This window comes from Nuphar pumila, chromosome 1, assembly GCF_984573655.1.
Source record: "Nuphar pumila chromosome 1, dmNupPumi1.hap1.1, whole genome shotgun sequence".
Lineage (NCBI taxonomy): Eukaryota > Viridiplantae > Streptophyta > Magnoliopsida > Nymphaeales > Nymphaeaceae > Nuphar > Nuphar pumila.
Window position 1 is genome coordinate 66,501,993 of NC_143249.1, and position 19,562 is coordinate 66,521,554.

The 19,562-nt window shown below is 35.1% G+C and overlaps 1 protein-coding gene across 2 annotated transcripts in view; it reads right to left on the reverse strand.

Annotated features, from left to right (window-relative positions):
- Positions 1 to 445: 445 nt before the first annotated feature.
- LOC149848977 (uncharacterized) overlaps positions 446 to 19,562 on the reverse strand; it is a 54,743-nt gene continuing 35,626 nt past the window's right edge. For both annotated transcript variants that reach the window (XM_090013037.1, XM_090013033.1), the window contains one exon: positions 446 to 1,352. In XM_090013037.1, the coding sequence (XP_089869163.1) occupies positions 603 to 1,352 (750 nt within the window). In that variant the 3' untranslated portion in view covers positions 446 to 602. The remainder of the gene's footprint in view (positions 1,353 to 19,562) is intronic.

Below are 19,562 nucleotides of genomic sequence, written 5' to 3' on the forward strand. Positions count from 1 at the left end.
GTTGACAAGTAACCTTAATCTTATCACAATAAGAAAACCAACTTTTTTTACTTTGTATTGTATTCATAATTTTTTCAAATTTTATATGTTTTATAATATTTCAATGTTTTGCCAAGATTTTTCCAACAGAAAAGAATTTTAGTTTATTGCAAAATTTTCATAGCCAAAATTTCCCAACACCGAGATTTGTAACATTGGAGCAAAACTACCCGCTGGCATTTTCAGAATTCTCTTTGATAGGGAAATTTTGAATAGTATGGATATATTAAAGGTCACTCAAAAAAATTCATAAACCGAATAACATGTGGAAACTAGAAGATATTAAGATGAAATAACTCACCCTCTTTCACCCCAATATATTGTGGTCATGTAGTTCATTAATATTTACTGTAATTGGTTATCACACACACACACACACAGAGAGAGAGAGAGAAGCTCGCATGGAAGCAGGAAATACAAGCCAAGAAGTTAAATCGTAAGCCTTAAGATGCGGCTTTCACATAGTGGAAATATGAAACAGAACACAAATAGAAAACACAAGAATGTCCAGTCTAGCAGATAAACCACTCTTTCCCTAAGTTGGTGAAGGATGAAAGAAAGACCTATGACTCCTGATCCTCTTGTTCTTGAACTTCATCACCCTCAACCCCTTCCTCTTCATTTTCCTTCTGTTCTAAAACATCTTCACCTCCATTCATAGCATCAACCCCTTTCAGAACTATTGTCACAGATTCCGATTCACCAGTCTCCTTTACTGCTTTCATCTCAAGAGACATAGTTGTGCCACTGGCACTGCCAGACTTCTTGAGCTCCATTTTTGCAGCATGTTTCCTTCCTCCTAGGTGTGAATCAAGGACAATGTCGCTATTGCACCCAACTCCACAATGCTCGCACCAGAACATGAATTGGTCTTTTGCTTGGTTTTCCTTCCGTTTTTTCAGTGTTTGCCCAACTGCATGCTTCCTCCTGCTACCTGGTGTTTTCTTCAGGTTCAAATTTTTTGCAGCAATACCAGGACCACTATTTTCAACACCAACAGCTTTGGTTGCATTCTTTTGTGGTGCTTTTGCATCAATCTTGTCCGAAGCACCTTCCCCTTTCTTTAGTTTTAATTCCTTAACTTTTGCCTTGTGCTTTTTGCCAAGACAGTGATCAGCCAAGCCATCCCTGCTTGTGCAACTTACATTACAGAGGGTACAGGTCCACACACTTTGGGATGTTTGCATTTTCTTTCTTGGAATAGCTAACCATGGGAGCTCCTTCTCCGCTGCTGCAGCTGTGTCTTCTGCTGTGGTGGATGATAGAGGCACTTTACGCTTTACCCCTCCAACCTTAGTATTTAATGGCCTAGCCTGCAGGAGGCAGGAACAGCAATAAACTCATAACCAAGCAGCACATGTCCATTACCAGTATGCTATTGCTATTGCTAATAAAACATGACAGGTTTCAAAATTTACTGGTGACGTTCCATCCCTAAACAGGCAACACTAAAAACAACAGCAGGGGTAGACAAGAATGAATGGAGAATATGAACATACAGGTTCATGCTAACAGGACTTGGACAACCACCTGGACTACAAAGACAAAAGTGAAACTTTTCAAAAAAAGGAAGATGCATTAGAAGGTGTTGAATCCTGATATCTGCCAATAGTCTTGAGATATGCCTAAGATCAGAATCAAACTTCTCTAGATCTCTGTGATCTAATTGCAACCAGTCACATAAGTGTCCTGCAGAAGATGGTCCGGATGAGGAATTTGAAAAAAAATGAATTCCATTAGCAAGAGATTTTAAAGTCTAAGACAATAAAAGCACATAAAGAAAACATACAATGCTTTTGTGGAAAATGCCAACAGAATGCTCAGTTGAAGTATTTTAAGAAAAAATGTCTTTGTAAGAAGGTTGCAGCCTTAGTGCAACAGAAGTACATCTACCAATAAACTTGAGTTTGTGTTCCAGAAAGAAGTATGCCTTCAAAAGTTCCTACTAAATGGAGCATGTAGACCACATCTAGGAGGTCAGAATTTACCATAAAGAAAATTTTAAAAAAAGTTTTGCTAAGTAGATTGTAGGTACAATCGATCATAGCAAACATTAACCCTGCTATTGACTTGTCTTCTTACTGTTTCTTTAGCTAATTCGTGCCATTTACTTGTTTCTTACTCTGTCCAATGCTTTAGTGCATTATTATCATGTTGATTTTGTAAATTCTACAGAATGTAAGGATAAGACAATAAAATACTATTTCACTAGTTATATATCATTGTTCACTGATCAAATATCTGTTTGGTTAGTTTATTTTGTTTTTTATTTTAAGTTTTCCTTGTTTTTTCTACTGATCTTAGTTGTTCCTTTTTTAAAGTGGTGACAAAGATGTCACAATAAAGTGCTTCATGATATTAGATGCATTAAACAATTTACGCCCTCGTTCCACACATCAATGAGATGGGATTATAGAAGCCAGAGACTAGACGTGGAAACCAACATAATCTCATCACTACTTGAGTTTTCAAAGCTTGGAACAAGCAAAACATATAGAAGAAACTTAGGTAGTGTTTTGATTCTTGTACAAGGATATCAATGCCAAAGAAAACCATATCCTAAACATAGATACGCATGTTAATGTTTGGCTGGCATAAAAGCAATAATAAAAGGCAACAGAAAAAGAAAAGGTATGGCCCATAATGGCATGAAAACAATAAATAAAGAAAGACTATTTTAAGAGGGACATGAAGATCCTAAAACCTAAGACCAAAATGCTCATGTCTTTTAAGAGGGACATGAAGATCCTAAAACCTAAGTCCAATTAAATCTTTGAGGATATCCATGTCCATGTCTCATAAAAAAAAAAGTAAACATCTATCATGTATCGAACATGAGTTTCTCACACAATCTTCAACAAATCCAAATAAACTCCTTAAGAACAGCACTTTGTTGTTTATGTTATTAGAAGGCTCATTTAAGTGTTAGAAGAAATTATGCCACCATCGTCAGTATCCAAGTAGTTTTGAGTGACATACTCTAACACCCCAATTTTTATAACCCGAAAAATGGTGGGATTTTTTTTTTAACCCTTTTCTAAATACTTTAACAAATACAATGGAAAATTCATCGAGTCTAAAATTTGGCATGCTACTTCTCTTATTCATGCATAATCATACGATTGTGGGGATTCAAAAGAAATAGATTTTAACTTCATAAAATAAAGCAATGTCCACAATCATTCAAAAAAATTAATTTCTTTAGTCCATTGACATAATAATCAGAGTCCGAAAATCTTGTAAATGCAAAGGAAAGGTAGGCTCAGTCCCCATCGTAATCTCCTGCCTTCGCATGTAAGCTACTCCTCATTACCAGAAAATATTAAACCGTATAGGGTCAGACAACACATATCTCAGTAGAGTGGGATATACTAAACTCGTAAGACAGAAGTACAAAGCAAGAATTTCAACTGCAGTTTCATAGTTTAGCATTTAAAAATTTACTAAAATAATTACATAACTAGCCATGCATATTCAATCTACCAAACTAAACAAGAAAGCATTAATTCATACATTCAAGAAGTAAAATGCATGTGCAGTTAATATGCATGACTTACCATATGCAGAAACCCTTCGATGCGTGCATATATTCTTGTCTTTAATTACATTCTCTTGCTTAAATGATGCATGCAATGCCTAACTAATGTACATACATCATAAGTTATCACTTCTTAGCCCTGCTGATACGACACAGGCTTGACTTCCATATCATAACCATGGCTCAAGCAGTGTTTTACATACAGGGGTAGCTTTGGCCTTGTCGGGCCCTTACACCAGGACGGGGTAAGGGACGATAATACGAGAAAGATTTCCAACACCTTTTAACCCGATGCATCAGATTTTCTCATGAGTACCTTGCCTTCTACGTTGTTGTCTAGTGCAAAGGTTTCCCCATAAAATCGTAGGAGGGGAGGAGCAACCTTCTATGCTCGAAACATACTTACCCCATGAAGTTTCATACTACCTGTCGTTCTCTCAGCAAGTATCCTTATTTTAATGTCACATGTTTACTTGATTATATTCATATTTTTCATGCAACATCAAAACATTTGGCTACTTTACAGGTTGTAGATGCATTCTTATAAAAGCATTGAAATATTTATTCAATCATGCTTTTAACATAAACTTAAGCATATGCAAAAATGAAAATTTCATTTACATTCATGCTTTAGTTAGCACATATGCATGTACATTGTCAATGCAATAAAGAACATGAATTAGAGCATCCATATCGTTGCAACATCAATATCATCATCATCATCATCATCATTACAACATGGGCATACATGCAACCAACACAATATTTGAAATTAAATCATGAACTTGCATTCATTGGACCCTTGGATCCTTTATCTTTATGTGTAGGTTTTCTTAGGGCAATTAATGTTTTAAGCTAGACATATAAACTTCTTTATAAAATCAGGCTTGCATACTCATTCACATGTTGCATGTTATTCCATATGAAAAAATTTATATGACATATATGCAAACTATGCAAAAGTCGACTCTTGGTCCAAAAACCAGTCTCGATTAGCGAAATCCTCAACTTTGTCCGACTGTTACAGAATTAACAGAAAAATTTATAGTCAGTGAACATAACTGACATTTCTACAGTATGTAGAAAATTTCGTCAGCTTTCCGTAGCCGCAAACCGTTCGTAAAAATCCCTCTATATGAGGGAGTTATTAACGTTTTACTACTGACATAATATATTTTGTTCCGACTGTCACAGGGTCGTGCTCAATCCATGAACAGAGCCCAAAATTTCATATGTGAAATTTTGTTAGCTTTCCAACGCAACAAACTGTTCGTCAAAACTCCTCCGAACGAGGGAGATACAAATGTTTTACTGGTCGGATGTCTGGCCGGAAAGCTGTAATTCTGGGTCTATGCATTCGGGTTGGACCAAACCGGGTCATTTGAATCCGTACACCCGTGATTTTTCTTGCATAAATTAAATAAAACCCAAAATAAAATATACAGCTAAGTCTGATATATTTTAACTAAGACAAAACATGATTTTCCTTAGCCGTTTGGCATAAAAAATATGCCCATCTCGCGCATGCTTTATTTTCTCATAAATTAATTCGGTAAAATACATAATAAATTAACTAAATTATAGAATATGCATGAAATAAAAACTCAAAAAAATCTATAAAAATTACAGAATATCTACTTTAATATAATCTATCAACTACCATTGAATATTGCATGAATCTAGCTACAATATCAACATCTTTTCAATATTAACCAATTTATTTTCTGAAAAAACTGATATTGCTAAAATCGCAATATCTTCAATTTTCGAACATGAAAATTCACAAAAATTTTACAGAATGTCTACAATAACCTATTTTACCAATACAAATCATTACTTACAAGAAAATCATAGCATAACACAAGTATTTATAAAATTTACAGATTTCTTTTCTGAGAAACTGGGTTTTTATGAAAAACCCGATTTCCAAGAGGGTTTTCTTTTGGGAAAATCGTTCTGCTTTCATGGATCTTTAGATCTCGTTCAAACCCACAGTTAGGAGGGTTTGATCATGGTCTAAAATCATGAAAAATCATTGGAATTCATGCCAAGAATTTTGTTCTTGTAAGAAAAGCATAAATCACCTACCTCGTGTTGGAAAAACGTTTTTCGAAGATTTCGGCGGGTCTTATTGCATGATCTGCACCTTCTACTAGCTTGAGAAGAATCTAATATACCCCCTGGAATCACGTGTAGGTCTTTCTTGAATCCAAGAAAAAGAAGGAAAGGCTCTAAGGGGCGCGGGGAAGAGAGGAGAGAAAAATAGAACTAACCTTGTTAATCCTCCTTATGAGGGTCTCTATTTATAGATGGGCTTAGACAAGAGTCTCATCTCTAATATAAGAAGTTAATATTTATTAATTTCTTTTATTAATAAAATAAAAAAATAAATTATGCGACCTAATTAATTAAATTTCGAAATTACTTAAGCTATAAAAGAAAAGCATAGACTTTTTACCGTGGCTTGGGCTCTAGTGACATAGTAATCTTTCGGAAGGCCTACAGACCCAAAGACTCATCAGAATTGAATGTTTAAATAGTCGATTTGATAGCCCTTGAAATATAGATTGTCATGGTGGTCTTAGATTTAATCGTACGCATACGGATTGGTAAAAAAAATTAGTTGATATCGAAAAACGTTAATTTTTGACCTATAATTAGGCATGAACTTTGGTCACTGATAAAACGTTCAAATCAATACAATTTGGGCATGTAAATAGTCGATTTCGATGCCCTCAAAATGAGGAACGTCAAGGTCAACTTCGATTTAATAGATGAGCCACTAATTGGCCGAAATTTCTGTCGAAACAATAATGACATCTAATACTATTGGTCCAATCCAATGAGATTAGATCCAAATCTAAAATCCATAATCTGAAATCATTTACTTTCTTGTTTAGTCCACATATTTTAGTTTTTTTCAATTATTCTTGAAATAATGTTCATAACTTGAGACAAAGGTTCATAATTAATCAAAATCAAGAATATCAAGAATATCAAGAATTTCAAGAAAATCAAGAATTCACGATTATAGTCACGAATACACCAATAATTCATCATTTATTCATTTTAATTATAAAAAAAATCTTGGGTTTTACACATACAGAACTGTAAATATATTAAAGAGGCAACAACAACAACAACAACAACAACAACTACGCCTTCATTCCAAAACAATTGGGGTCAGCGATATGAACCAAAAAAGAAATTCATTTTGGGTCTTCCACATGAATCCTTTTCCTCCAATCATTTCTATCCAACGCCATGTCCTCGGAGAGGTTCAAAGCATTCATATCCTTTCCTATCATCTCCATCCAAGTCTTCCTAGGCCTACCCCGACCTCTTTTAACTAATATATTTTCCCATTTCTCCAACCTTCTAACTGGAGCATCATTAGGCCTTCGCCGAATATGTCCAAACCACCGTAAACGATTCTCTCGCATCTTATTTTCAATGGGTGCAACACCTACCTTCTTACGTATCTCTTCGTTCCGAATCTTATCTTTTATTGTATTTCCACACATCCATCTAAGCATCCGCATCTCAGCTACACTCATTTTTTGAATATGATGTCTCTTGGCAGCCCAACATTCCGTACCATATAGTAAAGCGGGTCTAATAGTCGTCCTATAAAACTTTCCCTTCAACCGCAATGGCATTCTACGATCGCACAGCACTCCAGTAGCACTTTTCCATTTCATCCACCCAACCTTTATCCTATGATTTACATCTCCATCAATTTCTCCATACTTTTGAATGATGGATCCCAAATATTTGAAATAATCATTCACCGGTATATCTTGCTCACCAAGCTTCACTACACTCCCATCACTACTTCGTTGCTTACTAAACCGACATTCCATATATTTAGTCTTACTCTTACTCAACTTAAAACCTCTAGCTTCCAATGTCTGTCTCCATAATTCTAACTTAGCATTAACCCCAGCTCTAGACTCATCAATCAAAACAATATCATCAGCAAACAACATACACCACGGTACATTTTCTTGAATTGATCTCGTAAGCTCATCCATCACTATCGCAAATAGGAAAGGGCTTAAAGCAGATCCTTGATGTAACCCAACCGTTATCGGAAAATTGGTTGTCACCCCTCCACAAGTGCGGACATTGGTTACTACTCCATACATATCTTTAATTATACTAATGTACTTGAGAGAAACACCTATATGAAGAGTTGCATACACATAAACAGAATTAGAACTGTATATGTTTAAATAAAACAAGAGTTGCATACACATAAACAGAATTAGAACTGTATATGAAGAATAAAAGATCCGTTTGAGGCAAAATGTAAGATAAAAGAGGGAAACACAAATATTTTTAACATGTACAGGAAGGAGCAGCTATTGAAGTCCAGAAAACAAGATCTTGGTGCATGCATGCAAGCATGCATGAGAGAGAGAGAGAGAGCAATGATGTTGATTAAGCAACAATGCCTTACAGATTCAGTCAAGAAACTGACAAGCTTTGGCCTAAATGGTTTAATCATACTCATTTGAAGCAATTCTTGATACTCGCAGCTCCTCCATGCTTCCATAACATTATTTATCATTTCACGGTTTTATTTGTTCTGATCTTATTCTAAGGAGCATAACAACACATAACCACACTTTGAAAAACTACTCTTCCTCTACAAAAGCAATTCTTCAAGTAGGCTCAGTCTAGGTCAAGTAGTCTCGACCTAGGCTAAGACCAAAATAAAGGAAGAGAAAGGCTAACCTAGTAAGTCAAGTTGACTTGACCCAACTGAACTCAACCTAAGCTAGGCAAGTCCAAGCTTACTGCAAGTGGGCATGGTCTAGGCTAGAACCAAGAGAGAGGAGAGAAGGGAGAGAGAGGCTAGATAAAGAGGAGAGAGAGAAGGGAACGATTTTTCTAAGGAGGGTCTCATCCTATTTATAGAGAAAAAAGTGGATCTTGGATCCACATAGGGTCTGGTTCTGATCTAGATGGCCCAACTGATCAAAGGTCCAAACTTAATGGCAAAGTAACTAAATGACATATATGTCCGTGTGAAAACCACTTAATAATTCCATGGGATATTTATATGGGGCCCACAAGATAAATTTAGTGAGTTACTTGTGTGGGGTCTGGCAGATATTTTTGTGGGGCTCGCGTATTTTCTGGGTTTCGCCAATATTTTTCGAGAAAAAATGTGAGTACACCAATTTCTTTGTCTCGAGGAGACAAAGCGGATAGGCTGTGTGAAATCTCCTAATTTTGTCCAGGGAGAGAGTTATAACTCCTTAATTGTTTGAGCATATATCCTCAAGAATATATATGTCAAGTATAATTGGCTCGTTGAAATTTATTTGTTTGGCATTACCGGTCAATATAATAATTTTACATAAAATACATCTTAGTTTTATTCAGAATTTTTACTAAAAAATTGTGGGTCTTACATCATTACCTATAACGACCTGAATTTCGAGATTTTTTTTTTTAATCCATTTCAGGTTAAGAATCTCGAGTACATCATAGGAAAATCAAAACAACACTATTCAATCCATTACCAATGAAATTTGATAGTAAACAAAATGTTCAGAACATTACAAAAGCAGAAATGAAAATAACTAAACTATTTCTAATTGTCCCGAAAAATCAAAAAATCATGGTCCATACATCATCCCGCAACCGTTCTGGTTCCTCTATTCTTCACCTGAAAACGATCAAGTAATAGGATCATGCTACAACCATTCTGATTAATATGATTACTATGATTATGCATGTGTACGATGTGACAAGAAAGTGCAATGCTATTGAATATTCAATGAATTGTAAAGCTATGGCATGACATGAAATGATTAAATGAATATCGCAAGAAATAACTCATGTCTGATATATGAATAACCACAAATAAATGATAAACAATTTCAGGCACAGAATATCACGATGTACATATGGATAAGAACATAAAATACTTAATTTAAGTTTCTCTTTAATTATCCCACGAGCACTCGCAAGCCAAGGCAACCATAACAGAAAAGAACATTCAGGGTTTTATTATGCAGTGTGTTTTATCAATCCGAATACCTAACTGAAACTGAAATCCTAAGAGAGCGGTTTAATAACCGAAAGAACCTCCCGAAGCCCAAACAAACAAGATGCATCATTAACTTCTGAAGAAGAACTTGGACCTACCACCTAGGACAAAATGGTAGTCTTGGTCCCTTAACTCCGAAGACTGGGAACCAACGACCCATTGCCGCTCGAAGCTAATATAACACGTCCCCGGAGTTGTGTACCACCTACCCTCTCCAAGGTAAGTCCGAGTCTCAGTGGGTTATTTGTCTTATAAATTTTTGTTACCTGACTTCTCGGGGCTTTTACATGATTTGAACTCAGTGCCTCAATGCCACAGGTGCTCACATAAATAACGAATCATACTACAGTAGTAGTATGTTCCCAAATATTCCCACCTTAGATAGGTAGGTTACCATTTTATCCATTTATTTGTGCAATCCCACTCAGTGTGCTCTGGTACCTTTAAACCGGGCGAGCACAAGTGCCCCAATACCTTTAAACCAGTCAGGCAAAAAAATGTTAAATTTATATTTACTTGTATATTAGCTTTATAAAAACTCGAGGTGCCAATACGAAACCCTCAATTCCCTGACTTGGCAGCTCATATGCCAACATCAAACCAACCGGCAGGCTCGGTTATGTATTCATTCTTTGAGAATTGTAGGTAAATTACCTTTCAAGTTAATCACCTAAAAGTAATTGTAAAACTTCATACCTACATTCATTTCATAAAACACAATTCTATTATCACTCAACCTTGGACGTAACACTTTATAGAAGCAGGGCATATACAGACAATCCTTTGCATTAAAGTATTTATAACAAGATGTTACCATTGGTATAGTGTAGAGTTTACAAGTTTTATAAACAAGAACTTGAAGTACTCCACTATACATTCTATGTATATTTAAAATTTACGTAAGGGCAGTTGGCAGAAACTTTTAAAAGCAAACCTTACATGTGAGGCTACTATCATTCAAAGATTTTCCAACAGTATATACCCAGCTTGTTGTTGTCACTGAGTGATAATTTCAGAGAAAACACATACAGATCCCATATATTATGACGTAGATTATGGTTAATACAACCAATTCCCACCTTGAATGCCTCATCACATTGTGTGGGCCAGGAATGAGCAGACTGTTCACCGATTTCCACTCCCAAACTAAAAAAAATTAATTATGCAGACAAATTTTTAATCATGGAATTTAATATTACAAGCACTAAGTTTTACAACTATGCAGTTGACAATTTCTATCATTGACTTTATTGCAGAAATTGTTTGCTATCGATGAACTCAATACAGAATGATAAGGTTTGTTATTAGACTTAAAACAAAATTTATTTCCTGTCACTGCATTTATTATACATTGCAATTCAGTCATTGAACTTAAAACAGATCTGTTCAATAGCAAGACATAAGGTTCCACACGAATTTGAAATAACTCAAGAAGCATGGAAATACAGACTTTTGTGCATGGCCTGACACAGAAATACGCTGCTGCATCCACTCAGTCCGAAATTTCTATTTTTAATATGCTTAAACCTGAAATTTTCTATGGTGAACTCATAGGCATTAAATCTCATTCTTGGATTCACACAGAGGCTGATTACTATACTTGTGCTATTTAACATTATGTAAAAAGAAAACATCCAACGCATACATATGAGTCTTGAGTTTCGAAATTGAACATAACTCAGAAAAAAAATGAATTATGTCGTACTCAACACAGATAATCACTGCATCCTTCTATAAAACAAAAATTGATTACAGTCAATGCATTTAACACAAAAAATCCAAATTTGTCATTGAACTTAATCTATATCAATTTCTGTCAATACCCATATAACAGACAATCAATATTGTGCTTGTGCTAACACAGAACAGAAACTTTAATATGTATTACAATGCCAAATCCGCAAATCAAAATATATATGTATCACAGATCATTTATCTAACATGGAGAAGATAAGTAGAACAAAATATGGTCTGCCAAAATTACGCAGTACCAGAAATCACCCATACATAGGCCAGAAATTTTTATAATCAGAGTACTATAGCATGAGTCAAAAGTAAAACACGCAGAGCATTGTTTCCACAGTCTGTTTTCATGCATGTAACATTCAGAAATTTTTCGATATTCCATCTCACAGAACCTTAGAAACTCAAAATATGCTAATCAAGTGATTAAATATAGATTTCCTAAAGTCAAGACGCGCATAACCAATAGTTTGCATATAGCACGCATGCAGAACATGGATTCTGCGTTTGCACAGTCTAAGCCCATGCAGATGGGTTGTGCAGCAACACATTGCATTCTTGAAACAGGGCACACTGCAAAAATCACAGCAAATCCTACCTCTGAGTCGAGAACCCTATTTTTTCGTCGATTTCCCCTTTGCTGCCGTGCTTTTGTAAAGTTCCCTCTTTGGACCGTATAAGAGAGGAAGAGACGAGGGACGGTTTACCTCTGTTGGGGGTGGGTTTAAAAAAAAATCGTGAAAGGGGGAGAAGGGAGTTCGTGGTGTGAGAAAGTCACATATATGCGTATATACTTGAATATATATGTATATATATATACTCTTCGTAATACAAGAGTATGTATATGAATATATATATATATATATATTTAAAGTATACACGTATGAATTACATTTTTTGTAATATGTATTTTTATATTTCTTATTTTATTTTTTGTTTTTTTGTTTTTTAGTCAAAGTCAATAGTCGATAATTTGACTATTTGACAAGCCATTGGGCTGTTCCCAACATCTCTAATTAGAGCCGTTGGGAAGTAGCCCAACGGCTATTGCCTTCTCCCATGTCTATAAATAAGGGACTATTTTCCCTTTGTAATGTATCTTTCAAGTGAGGTTTTTCTCTCAATAATATTCAGTATTTCTCATGTGCTTTGTGCCTTAGTGCACTTTGTGATATTTGTGCCTTAATGCACTTTGTAATATTTAACCTTAGTGCATTTGATGAGTGAATGTTTTTGTCAAGTTTTTATAAACTTGATTATTTGTGAGACTCTTCACATGGTATCAGAGCTTGGTTTATACTAACTCGTAAAGGCTGCCTCATAAAGCTTATTTGTGAGACTCTTCACATGGTATCAGAGCTTGGTTTATACTAACTCGTAAAGGCTGCCTCATAAAGCGTGCATTGGTGGGTTGCCTCATGAAACTTGTGTAATTCTTCCTTGGTAGTGGTTCTCTTCTTCTCCTTTTCATTATGGGTGAATTCTTCATGCACAATTCAAGCAACTCCAATTTTATTCCACCATTCAAGCTTGATGGAAGCAATTACATCATTTGGGCCGAACACTTAGAGACATTCATAAAAGGTCAAGGTTCATGGAGATACGTGAGAGGTATTATTCTTGAACCCACTCTTAAAATTACAATATGTGAAAATGGTGTCGAGACAAGTATCGAAGAAAAAGACAAAGCAATAGAAGAATATTACAAAAAATTAGATGAATGAGACATGAAAAATGCAAGATTATTTCATGGATGCTAAGTGGAGTCAAAACAAAAATTGCCGCAAATCTCTTGTGTTACAAAAATGCAAGCGAAGCATGGGAGTATATCAAAGGTATGTTTACCGAAAAAGATATGGCCCATAAGTATTATTTCCAAGAAAAGGCTAGAAATATTAAACAAGGAGATAAGAATGATAGAGATTATTTTATGGAGTTATCATCTATTTGGACTCAACTTGCTCAATTTGAACCCAAATGGGAAGGTAAGTGTATTGAGATGTGGAGAGCTTAAGTTGAAGAAGATAGACTCTTTGCTTTTCTTTATGGATTGAGACCCGAGTTTGAACAAATTAAGGCTTCCTTGCTATTATCCTCATCGCCTCCTCTTATTCATGAGATTCTCACTAAACTTAATGGAGAAGAGACTATGCTAAACATGATTAAGAGTGATAGTGTTCTTGCTACTTCTAGCAATAGTCAAGAAGAGGATTGTGCGCTTGCTGCCTCCAAACCGGGACATTCTATCAATCCATATAAACCTCCTCATTTTAATAAGAATAGAGGAGAATAAAGAATCATTTGTCATAATTGTCATGAGCCCAGCCACATTAGACCTCAATGTCCTAAATTCAAGGACTATAGACCTCAAGAAAAAATGGTTGTTGCGGCTCCATCAAAACAAGAAGAGGATACTCTAAACCTCAAAGATCTCACCAAATCATTATCTCAATTGGCAGAGGTATTACAACCATTGCTTAAAGGATCTACATCAGGAGCGGTCATTGCATCCTCTTCAACCCTTGGTATGTGCTCTTGGCTTCTTGATTCAGGAGCTTCATTTCATATGACCCCACACAAGTCTATTTTATATGAATGTCAACCTAACTCAAATGCATCCTTTGTTTCCACTACCGATGAAACTTCCTTGGAAATAAAGGGTGTTCGGATTTTTAAAAATGATTTGACAAAACACAAGTTTTATATTCCAAAAGTAAGACTTATACCAAAACTACATCTTAATTTACTTTCGGTTTCTCAAATCTCAAATGCAGAATCGTCAGTCCGGGAAATTGATTGGGGAAGGTTCTAGGCAAGGAAATCTTTATTATATGAACTTCCTTTGTATTCCAAAGGAATCATTTTGTAATATTGCCCCCATATACTCGGGCATCCAAATATAAGGAAATTGAATTTTATACCTATTACTAGGGATCTTTGCAAAGATAATTTTGAATGTAAAGAATGTTTACTTGGAAAAATGGCATCTTTGCCTTATGAACAAAGAACTTTTTACTCCTCCATGCCTTATGAGTTAGTTCATTCGGATGTCTGGGGTCCTGCTCCTGTGATTTCTAAATGAAGATTTTCCTACTATGTTGTGTTTGTTGATGATTTCACTAGATATTATTGTATTTATTTTCTTAGGTTTAAATCTGATGTATTTGCAACCTTCAAAACTTTTCATAACATGATTAAAAATCAATTTGAAAGCAAGATCAAAATCCTAAAAACTGACTCTTGAGAAGAATATTTGTCAAAAGATTTTAAACAATTCGTAGAAAATGAAGGAATTTCGCATAACAGATTTCAGAAAGAAAACAGACATATTATGGAAACTACAAGGACACTACTTAATGATAAGAATGTTCCTAAAAATCTTTGGGCTGAAGCTGCCTTAACCTCAGTATATCTCATAAATAGGATGCCTTGAAAAACTTTATCCAATGAAATTCCTTTTGAAAATTTTCAAATACCAACCTGACTATCAAAGATTGAGAATCTTTGGTTGCAAATGTTACGTCTTAAATGATAAAGGAGATAAATTATCTTCTAAGGTTATCCCCTATGTTTTCATTGGTTACTCTGAAACACAAAAAGGGTTTAAATGTTATGATATAAAAAATGATAAACTCCTTGTCTCAAGAAATGTTAACTTTGTTGAAAATGAAAGTGGATTTGAAGGAAATATGTCTCAAGACATAAATTTTGCCTATTCATTCCTATTTAAACTATTGTCTAATGATGAAGTTACTTATGTAGAACCCTGTATTGAGAATAGAACAACAGTTGAACCAATAATATAAAGTAGAAGAAATAGAAATATATCCGATGAAAGTGTAAATCAAGATAAACATAAAGCATTGGAAATTTCCTCTAAACAAATCATCATTCGTAGATCTGAATGAACCTCAAGGATTACAAATAAATTTGTTTCTTATGACTTATTCTCTCCTAAAAAAAGAGCATGTCTTATAGCTATTCATTCATATTTTGAACCCTCATGTTACGATGAAGCAAAAAACCTACCTGAATGGGGTAAAAGTCATGCATATAGAATTAGATGCTCCTGAAGGACCCAACACTTGGGAAATTCTAAGTCTACCCATCGGAAAGAAAACCATAGGTTATAGATGGGTTTTCAAAGTCAAGACAAAAAGCGATGGATCCTTGAAAAGACATAAATAAAGCCAGGTTAGTTGCCAAAGGTTATTATCAAGAATATGGAATAGATTATGAAGAAACCTTTGCTCTTGTTGCCAGAATGACAATTGCTTGAATTCTTGTAGCTATTGCAGCTATTAAAAATTGGAATATATTCCAAATGGATGTTAAAAATGTTTTTTTAAATGGCAATCTCGACGATTAAAGTATACATGGATGTTCCACTTGGATTGATATTTCCTACAGGTAAAGTGCTTAAATTAAAAAAAGCATTGTATGGACTCAAACAAGCACCTAAAGCTTGGTTTGACACATTCAACAATGTTATTACAAAATATGGTTTCAAACCATGTTATACTGACACAGCTTTATTTATTAAGAACTCTTCTGCAGGTATTATAATTTTACTTTTATATGTTGATGACATGTTGATTACAAGAAGTGACAAAGAAATTAAAAAGTAAAACAGTTTTTGAAAAACTCTTTTGAAATGACTGATCTTGGGTTCCTAACATACTTTATTGGGATAGAAGTATCATATTCTAACAGAGGATATATTTTGTCATAAACAAAATTTGCTTTAGATATCATTGACAGGTTAGGTTTATCAGATGACAAAGTTGTTGACACTCCAGAGATTATCGGAATAAAGATGCAGGCTGATGATGGAGTTCTATTGGACAACCCAACTCCCTTCAGACAGCTCGTGGGATCTCTTATTATCTAAGTATTACAATACCTGACATAGCTCATGTTATACATATAGCTAGTCAATTTCAGCATCCTCCAACATCAACTCATATGGGTGCAGTCATGAGAATTATCAAATACATGAGAGGCACAATAAATAAGGGAGTCTTCTTATCCTCTTCTTCCTCATTAGATCTTATTTCATACTCAGATGCTGATTGGGGAGGGGATCCGAATAACAGGCGCTCAACAACTTGTTTTTGTATGTTTTTAGGTGAATCATTAATTTCATGGAAGTACAAGAAACAACAAAAAGTGTCACTATCATTTCCAGAAGCTTAGTATAGAGCAATGACAACTACTACCATAGAAATTGTCTGGCTCAAACAACTAATTTCAGATATGGGAGTTCATCTTCAGAATCCTACAAGATTATGTTGTGACAACAACAGCTCTATATACATTGCTAGAAATCATACATTTTATGAAAGAACTAAGCATATAGAAATGAACTGCCACTTCGTTCGTGAAGAATACTTAAAGAAGACTATTGATCTTCCCTACGTGACATCGGAATATCAACTTATTGATTTCTTCACCAAGGCACTGACAAACTTTCGGTGATTGCACCATAAGTTTGAGGGGAATTGTTAGAAAGTCACATATATACGTATACTTGAATATATATGTATATATATACTCTTCGTAATACAAGAGTATGTATATGTATGAATATATATATATATATATATATATATATTTTAAAGTATATACGTATGAATTACATTTTTTGTAATATGTATTTTTATATTTCTTGTTTTATTTTGTCTTTTTTGTTGTTTAGTCAAAGTCAATAGTCAACATTTGACTATTTGACCAGCCGTTGGAAAGTAGCCCAACGGCTATTGCCTTCTCTCATGTCTTTAAATAAGGGACGGCTTTCCCTTTGTAATGTATCTTTCAAGTGAGGTTTTTCTCTCAATAATATTTAGTGTTTCTCATGTGCTTTGTGCCTTAGTACAGTTTGTGATATTTGTGTCTTAATGCACTTTGTAATATTTACGCCCTAGTGCACTTTGTGATATTTGTGCCTTAGTGCACTTTGTAATATTTACGCCTTAGTGCATTTGATGAGTGAATGTTCTTGTCAAGTTTTTATAAACTTGATTATTTGTGAGACTCTTCACACGTGGGTGGTGGTTGGGGCCGGACGAGGAGGTAAGAGGGGTCGTGGGAGAGGAAAGTGGGAAGACGGGCATGAATGGAGTTTCACACACCCCGCCTTTTCATTTCACGTTTTGGGTTTAATGTGTTTTACTCTTTTTACTAAAATACCCATGTGATTAGGGTTCAACCCTAATCCCTCTTACAAGTGACGCACTTTAATCTCTCTCTCTCTCTCTCTCTCTCTCTCTCTATATATATATATATATATATATATATATATATATACAAATGAACCAAAAAAGAAATTTATTTTGGGTCTTCCACATGAATCCTTTTCCTCCAATCATTTCTATCCAATGCCATGTCCTCGGTGAGGTTCAAAGCATTCATATCCTTTCCTATCATCTCCATCCAAGTCTTCCTAGGCCTACCCCGACCTCTTTTAACTAATATATTTTCCCATTTCTCCAACCTTCTAACTGGAGCATCATTAGGCCTTCGCCGAATATGTCCAAACCACCGTAAACGATTCTCTCGCATCTTATTTTCAATGGGTGCAACACCTACCTTCTTACGTATCTCCTCGTTCCGAATCTTATCTTTCATTGTATTTCCACACATCCATCTAAGCATCCGCATCTCAGCTACACTCATTTTTTTAATATGATGTCTCTTGGCAGCCCAACATTCCGTACCATATAGTAAAGCGGGTCTAATAGTCGTCCTATAAAACTTTCCCTTCAACCGCAATGGCATTCTACGATCGCACAACACTCCAGTTGCACTTTTCCATTTCATCCACCCAACCTTTATCCTATGATTTACATCTCCATCAATTTCTCCATACTTTTGAATGATGGATCCCAAATATTTGAAATAATCATTCACCGGTATTTCTTGCTCACCAAGCTTCACTACACTCCCATCACTACTTCGTTGCTTACTAAACCGACATTCCATATATTCAGTCTTACTCTTACTCAACTTAAAACCTCTAGCTTCCAATGTCTGTCTCCATAATTCTAACTTAGCATTAACCCCAGCTCTAGACTCATCAATCAAAACAATATCATCAGCAAACAACATACACCACGGTACATTTTCTTGAATTGATCTCGTAAGCTCATCCATCACTATCGCAAATAGGAAAGGGCTTAAAGCAGATCCTTGATGTAACCCAACCGTTATCGGAAAATTGGTTGTCACCCCTCCACAAGTACGGACATTGGTTATTACTCCTTCATACATATCTTTAATTATACTAATGTACTTGAGAGAAACACCTTTCTTCATCATTGTCCACCAGAGAACGTCCCTAGGTACTCTATCGTATGCCTTCTCTAAATCAATAAAAACCATATGCAAATCTTTGTTCCTCTCTCTATATCTTTCAATAAGTTGTCTAAGAAGATGTATAGCTTCCATAGTTGATCTTCCAGGCATAAAACCAAATTGATTCTCCGATATCATGACAACCTTCCTCAACCTAGACTCAATCACCCTCTCCCAAAGTTTCATAGTATGACTCATGAGTTTTATACCACGATAGTTTGTGCAATCTTGTATATCACCCTTATTCTTATATAAAGGCACCAAAGTACTCTTCCTCCACTCATTAGGCATCTTATTTGTTCGCCAAATCAAGTTAAAAAGATTTGTCAACCATTCTAAACCATTATATATATATTGTACCATGCCATAACGTGTGACATTATGGGCTTAAAAAAAACTACCGAGATTTTGGATTTTCTACATTGGATCCTACGCTCCATTTTGCTTTTGGGCTCATATTTGAACTAGCCGGGTCTAATCAAGGATCCAGATTTTCTAGAACTCCATTTCGAGATCCAAATATCCGGTATCCGATTAACACGTCATGGATCCAAATAAAAAGTTATGGATTCCATATTAAAATTTCAAATCCAAGATCCGATTTGGATTCGTGGATCCACATAAAATGCTATGGGTCCAATATCCAAATCTAACTAGACCCTTATTTGTTTCCAATAAAAAGTCCAATTAAGATATCGGGGATCCAACATTACTGATCCAAACAAGATTTTCAGGATCCAATATTAGATATCCAGTAAGGACTTTAGGATCCAATATCGAAGATCCAAATAGGATATCTGGGATCCAATATTGAAGATTCGAATA